The sequence below is a fragment of the Amia ocellicauda genome, chromosome 6 (genome assembly GCF_036373705.1).
Source record: "Amia ocellicauda isolate fAmiCal2 chromosome 6, fAmiCal2.hap1, whole genome shotgun sequence".
Lineage (NCBI taxonomy): Eukaryota > Metazoa > Chordata > Actinopteri > Amiiformes > Amiidae > Amia > Amia ocellicauda.
This window is the reverse complement of record NC_089855.1, coordinates 18,721,090-18,730,255: the sequence shown is the minus strand read 5'-3', so window position 1 is coordinate 18,730,255 and position 9,166 is coordinate 18,721,090. Positions and strand designations below refer to the sequence as shown.

The following is a 9,166-nucleotide window of genomic DNA, read 5'->3' as shown; positions in this document are numbered from 1 at the left end:
GTTTGTCTGCTCCTTTATTTGATTACATGAACAATGTAACTACAGCAATGTTTTTTTTAAATTGTACCATTTCCGTGTACCAGACAGCCATGTAAAACAAAACATTCAGATCACGTTTTCATAGCATGTTATGCATGTGTATAGTCAAGCTATACAAATGTAACTGAATATATTCCCTTACCACAATATTAGGTTGCAATCCTAATACAACCATTCACTAGCAAAAGCAAATCCTGTTAACCCTGTTCCCGATTTCCTATTCATGTAAAAAGCTAACCTGAACTAGTATTCATGATTACAAGTACATCTAAGAATGTCTTTCTGGTTACATTCAGTTTTTTTCCTGAGTTGTATTTTGAGTTGTATTGCACCAGTTCAAAGTTTCAGGCTTAGTGTTCAGGTTTTATGTTGGGGTAGTAGATTAGACTGGGGTTTGGCAGCCTCTCCTGTTCTCTATTCAATTCACAAGAGCTTTATTGGCATGGCAAGATTAGACTAGTTCCCTCACTGAAGGTTCTACACAGATCTGCACAAATCCCAGCGATCCCATTGGTGGAGCCGCGCAGTTTCGCGCAGACCTGCGGACATCTGCGCAGCACGTAGGCGACCCGTGTACAGCGACATTCACAGCAGCCAACGCTACTTGTTACTTGGCAACACAAAAACCTCGACGACCAATCAGAAACGCCGAGCGGCGGAGGAATACCTCTGAAGACAATGTGCGGGTTTTGAAAAAGGTAATATTGTTTCAGTTGACTAGTGTAACTTAATTGTCCAAAGTGTTGCGCGCTGTTGTATACATACGACCAGATCTGCATCCCCCGTGACTTGTGTTTGTTTATTCTCGAAAGAAATAAACACACAAATAAACGCAAATAAACAAAGTGCCGGCTGTGGAGGAGTATAGGGCCGCGGCGTGGCCACAGGCGGTGGTTTGGCGTATAAGAGTGAGTCCGGCCGGCAGCCTCTCACAGCACAGCAGACCCATTGCTTGCTGTTAACGGGTGGATGCAAGTGTTTGTGCGCCGTTATTTTATTTTATCTTCTGTGTCATTTGCATGCGATCAAAGGACTCTATCTGGAATGTAAGTGTGTGTGTATATATATATATATATATTTGTTATTATTGTATTCTCCTGCATTATATGTTCATAGCGCTTAACCTGCCTGAGTTCGTCACCATATAACAGGAGCGGTTTTTGAAAAATAACTTTCAGCAGATGCTTAAAGAAGCCAGTTTGAGGAAAAACGTGTATGAATATTGTCTCTGCTGTGTTGCATTTTTAATCCGATCTGGAGCTTGTCGTTTTCAGCTATCGACTAAAAATGTCTAAATAATAAACTACTATATAAGGCAAGAGGTTTCTAGCATGTGGCATCCGCAACACGTGTAAAGTTTGAAATGCTAGTGTGTGTGTGTGTGTGTGTGTGTGTGTGTGTGTGTGGGTGGGTGGGTGGGTGGGTGGACGGGCGATTGCAAGGTCTTTAGATCGCATTAAACACGTGTTTGTTGCAATTTTACACGACTTCATTTTAAATCCCGAAATAGCGCTGCATGCTCGGGGGTCGCATTTCCACCTGATGCTGTGTCGTATCCTGACGCACGCTTTCTGTTCAGCTCCACTGACCTTAAACTACAAGCAAGAGTTATGTGAAGCCTGCTATTACACTGTTGAGTGAGATCACACAATCGGTTTGCTTGTATAAAGCATGTTTAGCAGCCTACGTGTCTTTTATGACCACTACAGAAATAGAAACTTCTTCATGTGTGGTAATTAATCCTCCGCCCCCTCCAAAAACTTTAATTGACAAACTGCGCATTTGCCACTTGTTCAATTCCCTAGTAATCCATTGCAGGCACTTAAAGTACATTTCAGATTTGTTATTTTCTGTTTGTCAAAAGTTTAAGGTAATGGATCGATGGGGTTCTCATGTTTTTTTCTTGTTTATGATCATTAACCCATTTTTAGATTTTTAAATTACAAGTCTTCCATAAACTGAGCTGAGATATGGAGGGTGGGGGGAGATTATCTGGTTTGGAGCACTTTAGCTGACATTGCCATAACGTTAATTAAATTGTTACTCCTTTAAAAAGTGTAAATATGTAAAATCTGTATTTGTGTTTTGTTTTCACTAGTTTTTGAAAGACCTCTAGAAGAAACCCAACATGGCAGAAGTTGAGAGCAATGAATGCAAGTCCAGCAGCGTGCTGAGCTGGGATCAGGTGAACCGTTTAAATGAAGTCCTCACCGAAGCCGTCCCAGTCCACGGCCGGGGCAACTTCCCAACCCTAGAGGTAAAACTGAAGGACATTGTGCAGATGGTGCGAAACCGCCTGCAGGAGAGAGGAATCAAAGTGAAAGATGTCCGTTTAAATGGATCCACTGCCAGTCACGTGTTGGTTCAGGACAATGGCTGGAGTTACAAAGACCTGGATGTCATTTTTAGAGTGGATCTTCCCAATGAAGCTCAATTCCAGCTCATCAAAGAAGTTGTTTTGGGCACACTCTTGGATTTCCTGCCTGAAGGGGTGAATAAAGAGAAAATCACCCCCATGACTCTTAAAGAGGCTTATGTGCAGAAACTGGTAAAAGTTTACACAGACCTGGACCGCTGGAGCCTGATTTCCCTGTCCAACAACAATGGCAGGAATGTGGAGTTGAAATTTGTTGACTCGATCCGCCGGCAGTTTGAGTTCAGTGTCGACTCCTTCCAGATAATCTTGGACTCCCTACTCTTTTACTACGATTGCTCAGAGAACCCCATGTCTCAGCACTTCCACCCTACTGTCATCGGGGAGAGCGTCTATGGGGACTTTGACGTTGCACTGGACCATCTGAAGAACAAAATGATAGCCACCAAGAACCCAGAGGAAATCCGAGGGGGCGGACTGCTGAAGTACTGCAACTTGCTCGTTCGCGACTTCAAGCCCACCGACGAAGAGCGGTTCAAGGCCTTGGAACGGTACATGTGCTCACGGTTTTTCATTGACTTTCCAGACATTGTGGAACAGCAAAGGAAGCTGGAATCCTACCTCCAGAGCCATTTTATTGGCGAGGAGAAAAGCAAGTACGACTATCTCATGATTTTGCGCAGGGTTGTGAACGAGAGTACGGTCTGCCTGATGGGACATGAGAGGAGGCAGACGCTGAACCTAATTTCCCTCATTGCTTTTAGAGTACTTGCGGAGCAAAACGCCATACCGGATGCATCTAGTGTCACCTGTTACTACCAGCCTGCACCCTATGTCAGAGACCTCAATTTCAGCAACTACTATGTAGCTTCATGTAACCAGTCTTATCCAACTTGGCTCCCATGTAATTGAAGCAAAGACTGGTTTAAGGGTCCAAGAATTATATGAAAAAACTCCCTTTTCAGTTGTAAACTATAAATAAAATGGGACATTTTCCCCCCACACTTTCTTTTCCTCTTGCCCTCTTTTCCCCATTTTGTAGAGATGGTACAGATTCTTGGACCCATTCCTTTTTTTTTTTTTTTTTATTTCCCCTTCACCTCTGTAAAGCCTCAGACCATGCCTTACTGGAGTGGCAACAATTTGGTGACCTTATGGTGTTGGTTCCAGGATCATTTGTATGAGTGCCTTTTTTTTTTTTTTTTCCTTCTCTCTCTAAACAACTGTTCTGTTGCAAGTTTAATCTGGTCTTTAAGCAAAAACTAAAAAAAAAAAAAAAAAAAAAAATGTATAAAAGGGGGGGATACACTTGTGTGTACTGGAAAATTATATTTAAAAAAAAAATAAAAAATGCAAACTAAAAAAAAAAAAAAGAAAATGGGGTTTAAAAGAAAAAATATAATGCACAGAAATATGCAGCGATTGCACAATATTTAAAATGCCATCTTTTGGGTGTGTTTGTGTACTTTGTTAGATTTAAGTGACGTGGAGACCCTCTCCTTTTGGACGTTAATGACCGCTTTAGCTGGGTGATTACCCCCCCCCTCCAAAAAAGAAAAGAAATCCCAGAACTTTAGCACTCCCATTTGTTATATGGTCAGATAGTGAATACAATTTTTAGTTTGCGGATTTGAATAACTTTGGCTCTTTAAGCGAATTGCAGAATGTTGCCCCCTCCCCACAGCTTTGTGTGTACATTGTTGTAATGGGTGATTTAGTTCAAAAATAGATATTGTAGTGGGATATTTATTTTATTTTCTAGACCAAACCTCCACTTGCTTTGACTTATGCAGAATATCTAGCCTTGTATTTGAGGGAGAGATCTGGTCTTTGTGTGTTTTTATAGTTTGTTCCATGTAACCATTTTTAAATCCATTTTGCAACAGTGTGGTAAGAGAATCATTCTCTGCTTCTGACATGCTTCCCTTCCCTTAAAAGGGGTTTCTTGGACCTTTGAATAGCTGTGAGCCTTCGTACTGCTTTGTACTGAAATGGTATCCAGGTCTGGTTGCAGTAGCCAATGAAAGTGACAGCAAGCTATAATTATCCTTAAAAGTGTCCAGTCATTGGGGGCTGTGTATGTGTGGCCACCTTGTATATCGTACACAGACAGACCTGCTCACTTTCTTGGGCATACGGTATTGGGGATAAGAGTTGTGTAATCTGAAGCGTAACAGCATGGGGCATTGGTGTAATGTTAAAGCGCTCAGGGGTTCAATTGAGAGGGCCTTGCACTTGTGCTCCTACAGTAAGCAAGCTAAACCCATGCCTTCACCCAGCTAGGCTTTTCAGTGGATTTGACAACTGTCCAAATTGCATTGCCTGATCCCTTCCTATTTTAACAACCTTAGTGTTAAAGTACTGTTCTGTACTTGTCAGCACTCAATTGCCTGTTCAACATGCATAGAAATAAAATGAAGTTGGAATCCCTTTATGGACATTCCTTGCGTAGCTTCTGTTCTTGTTTTTCTTCCCTTTCCCTGTAGCCACTCCAAAACATCTTAACTGTGCTAGTTCAAATTATGTTCAGACATGCTGTGAAGAGATAACTGTTCAACCCTTATCTGTTATACACACGGGTTGTTGACTTACTTTTTTTTTTTTTTTTTAAACAAGATGGAAAGTCAGGGACAGGGTCACTGTAGCCTTCTGCTGAAGAAGTGGGGCATGATTCCCCGTCAGGTCATTGTACTTGTATGGCAACAACCTGCATGTGAGGTTTGGGCGAGGTGACGGGTAGTGGTTTTGAACATTTTCTTGGATGTGACGTTTGAAAAGGGACCAAACTGTAGGCTATTTTCTGTGAAATTGTATGACAAAGCAATAAAATGCAGGGCTCGTATTTGTCTCAACTTAACTTGCCAGCCTGTTCCTTTTAATCTGGACAGGAATGTGGTTTGGTCTTTTTCATACAAAAGTGATCTGCATTTTTCTCCCCCCACCCCCCTCCTTCTGTGTTAACCTTATTTTTGCCAAAACGGTCTGATCTGCATTTTAAAAGCCCGTTCAAAAAGTAAGGTTATCAATATGGGAGGTTGCATATGAATCGATTTTTTTAAATTCTTTGCTTTTGGTCAAATTATAAATGAGTTCTTGAAGGGGTCCTATTTTTATTCTATACTAAGATGAGACTTGTATCACACTAATGGAGGTATTCTGTATCCCCACCCTTAGACTGTTTTATAACCACCTTTGATGTTCAACTGTTCCAGAAATGTGCCTTTTGTAAGCATGTTTAAATCTTACAGTAGCATTTTTAGGGTCTGAAAGTAGATTTGTGATGTTCATTTAGCCGCAAACAGTTTACAGAAATGTATTTCAAGTCTAGTCTACTCTAGTTCATGTGCATATATTTCTAGATTTATTGGACCCAGATAGTAAATGCCAAATAGTATTCCAGATTGCTGGAACATGGTAAGATGCAAATGCAAGCCATACCATAAACCCTACTTAATGGATATGGTGTATGTTTGGTAGTGTTCCATAATTGACCCTAATTAACCAATCAAGCACTCTAAAAGAGGTGGTTGCAAAATTACAAAACCTTCCAAGCATAATCAAGAAAAAGTATAGGAATATGTCAAATGGGGTGGGAGTATTTCGGGGGGGAATTCTTTAGTCATTATATGACCCACATAGGACTTTAAGTAACTTAATTGAATTGGCTTTATTTTAACTAATAAAACTGTCCTTTGTTTCAGCTCCTTTATTTTAGATTGGTTTAAATGTGCTCTATCCCTGGCCAAAGTGTTGGTTTCATTGGGGAGGTGGGGATAACATGTTGATGGCGGTGGGGGGGGGTATCCATGTGTATAGGCACAACTAATGTGTACGTTACCTTTTAGTTTAGTTTAGTGTGTGTTTGAGATCATTTTTCAACTTGGAGCCATTTTCTCTTACCATGCTTCTTGGCAGTGAATCTTTGGCTTTATGGAAGCCTTTTGTATCGGCCGAAATGGTTACCGTGTGTTTTGCCTTACTCAGTTGACTTCAGAGCAGCCTTGTTTTAACCCTGTTGAAGCTTGTGCTCCTTGTGTTAAGATTTCTGGTCTGAGAAAGTGTCTGCGTGTTTTGAGAAAGTAAGCCTGTATAATCCAGGAAATGGGGTTTATCCGGAGGGATAAAAGCAAACGGGGAAAACTTGTTTGTATTGCCAGCTTTGTGGCTATATACTTAAATCTATAATTTTTGCACTTTTTTTGTTGACAATTTGTATGAGAAGTGTATATATAAAAAAAAGAAATAAAATATATTGAACCCCTAAAAGTCCTTATTGAATTGTTTTCTTCAGACATTGTGGGGCTTTTTTCTTGAGAGGGTGTGGGGGTAATATTTATTGGATTTAATAAATGTCCCATCTTAGACTGGCAAAATGTTTTAATGTGAAGTATAGGCTACCACTTGCAATAAAACCCTGATGATTGTATTCAACAATTTTCTTTCTAGGTTTCATTATGAAAATAACCCCTTGTTAGATCTACTGTAAGAACTCTTCTTTCAATTAAATTGAAATTACTGTGCTCCCTGTAACTTTTAAATACAATCATGGCATGCCCTTCACAAGGTTGCTACAGAGCACTTCACAGTATAACCAAATATAATAAATGCAAAAAACATTAGGCATGACTAATTCACAACCTACATTTTTTTTTTTTTTCTCCTTCTTTCAACCCTTCCCTAATCACTTACAGAAGGTACATGGGGAACATTTTTTATTTTCAGGGCTTCGGATTGATTTATTTTTGAAATTGTAGTTTCTAGGTGCTGTAGACAAGTGGTGAATTGCCATAATCAGATTTAAGCAATGTCCCAAAAGTCCATGCTTTGCCTACCATGCAAAGGAATGTCAATTTTGGTTGCCATTTTCAGACTCTAAAACAAAAAAATAGTTTATACAGCTTTATATATACATCTAAATTTTAATCTGCCTGCTTCCCCAGGTTTTCTAAAACCTTCCTCTAGAGCACTGGGTTTAGAGCAGTTGTGCTGGGGAGGTGTGTGTGTGTGTATTCTATACAGTAGGCTATGTAAGCAATGCAAAGCAACTAAATATAAGGTTCTCAAGGAGCATGGGAATATAACAAGTCTCTTGGTATGTCCATATTAATAATCTATTTAGGCTGTTCATTAGGTGGTTAATAGTTTGTCCCCATAGTCTCACTTCAGTTTCACTCAAATGCACTTACACCTGAAAATACCCATTAATGTTTATTTCAATTAATGGTATCCATAAAACATGTATATTTTCATCCCTTATTTTTATTTCTGGTGTTTGTGAAAATGCATGTAGTTGATAAAACGGTTAATCTTTCAGCTAGATTAGTCTCTATTTTTTTTTTAGTCACCCTGTGTAGCAGTTTTCCATTTTAGTCATTTCTTACACTTTAAGGGCAGGCACTACGTTGTGTGATTCACAGCACACTGAAAGTCATGTTCGCCATTGAAAAGAAAAGAAGGGAATTCCCTTCATGAGCCGTTTGTTCATTTAATGAGCCTTGCTGTTCCATTTTTGACATCGCTGTGTTTCTGCCAGTGAAGGCAGCCATTAAGGCATGTAAGCCTGGGCACATGGAGCACAGAAGTCACTCTCGCAGAACAGTGTTTGTATTACCCAAGTATCTGATTATTGTAATAAACTAAACGATGCAATAGCTACACTGCAATTAACTGAAACTTATTGGAAAGGTTATTCTGAATTATTTAATCATTTTTTCTCTTGCAATACTTATTCAGTCACTCAGGAACCGCACTGACAAGTTTCCAAAGCAGAACCTTTCCTCTGTAAAATGCCTGTGTTTAAGTTACATCTATTTGTGCAAAGTACAAGGCAGTATTGGTATGTCTTGACAAATATCATGATTACCATGCTGTCTATTGATTTCTCCATTGCTTTAAACTAATATGAAAGACTTTATTTTTCAAATGCACATGCTGTACAATTCAAAGAAATGTGTCCATATAAGACTCAGCACAAACACATCTATTCACTCCCTCCACAAGAGAAAGCAGCCCTGCCATTGTCAAGATTGATAATGAAATATCACAAAACCACTCTGCTTTCTCCCATATTTGTGTGCATTTTTATGAATGTGACTTATAAAGTATGTTACCATTATTCATTCTTATTCAATATCTAATTGATACTTCCTTTACAGAGAATATAAAAAGCAATTTTGTGGCTCGTCTCAAATCTGGAGCATCACTTCCTGTTCTTTTCTGAGTATTTCTGACCAGTCCCTCCTTTAACATATTTCCAATCATTGGCATTACCGATTCCAAAACGTACTTTCCCACTTTGCAAAGGTGGTTAATCTGAGAGTTTTGTTCTTGTTTATTTGTGTGTGGGTGTTTGCAGTGATGCCCATATTTAGTGTTTCTCCAAAGAGCCAAAGGTATTGCTTATTCATACAACACAGTGCAGTCACAATTTCCCTTGGCATCAAAGACCCACATGTTCTGAGAAGTATGATCACACACTATTGAAATACCAGTTCTTCATTTGAATGATGATGATTGTCTAATATCATTTGATAAAAGATATTTAAAACATTTAAACATCCATTCAACTTTTTCATTTGTCTAAACCTTGTGGAATTTATTCATACTAAGGTACACAACCGTATAATAGAAAGTAACTACCTACTTTACTGTATCCTAATCTTAATTGTATGTGTTACATAGAGTGCCTTGGCAGTGAGGGCTGGAAACATGTTTGTCTATTTGTGCAAAGCGGTAAAAGTCATTACATTAATA

At 39.2% G+C, this 9,166-nt stretch overlaps 1 protein-coding gene across 1 annotated transcript; it reads left to right on the top strand.

The window, feature by feature from the left end:
• The first annotated feature begins 946 nt into the window (after window positions 1-946).
• Window positions 947-6,679, top strand: tent5c (terminal nucleotidyltransferase 5C). Its single transcript, XM_066706519.1, has 2 exons — window positions 947-1,085; window positions 2,138-6,679. The coding sequence occupies exon 2, from the start codon at window positions 2,168-2,170 to the stop codon at window positions 3,323-3,325; it is 1,158 nt and encodes a 385-aa protein (XP_066562616.1). The 5' UTR covers window positions 947-1,085; window positions 2,138-2,167; the 3' UTR covers window positions 3,326-6,679.
• Window positions 6,680-9,166: the final 2,487 nt, after the last annotated feature.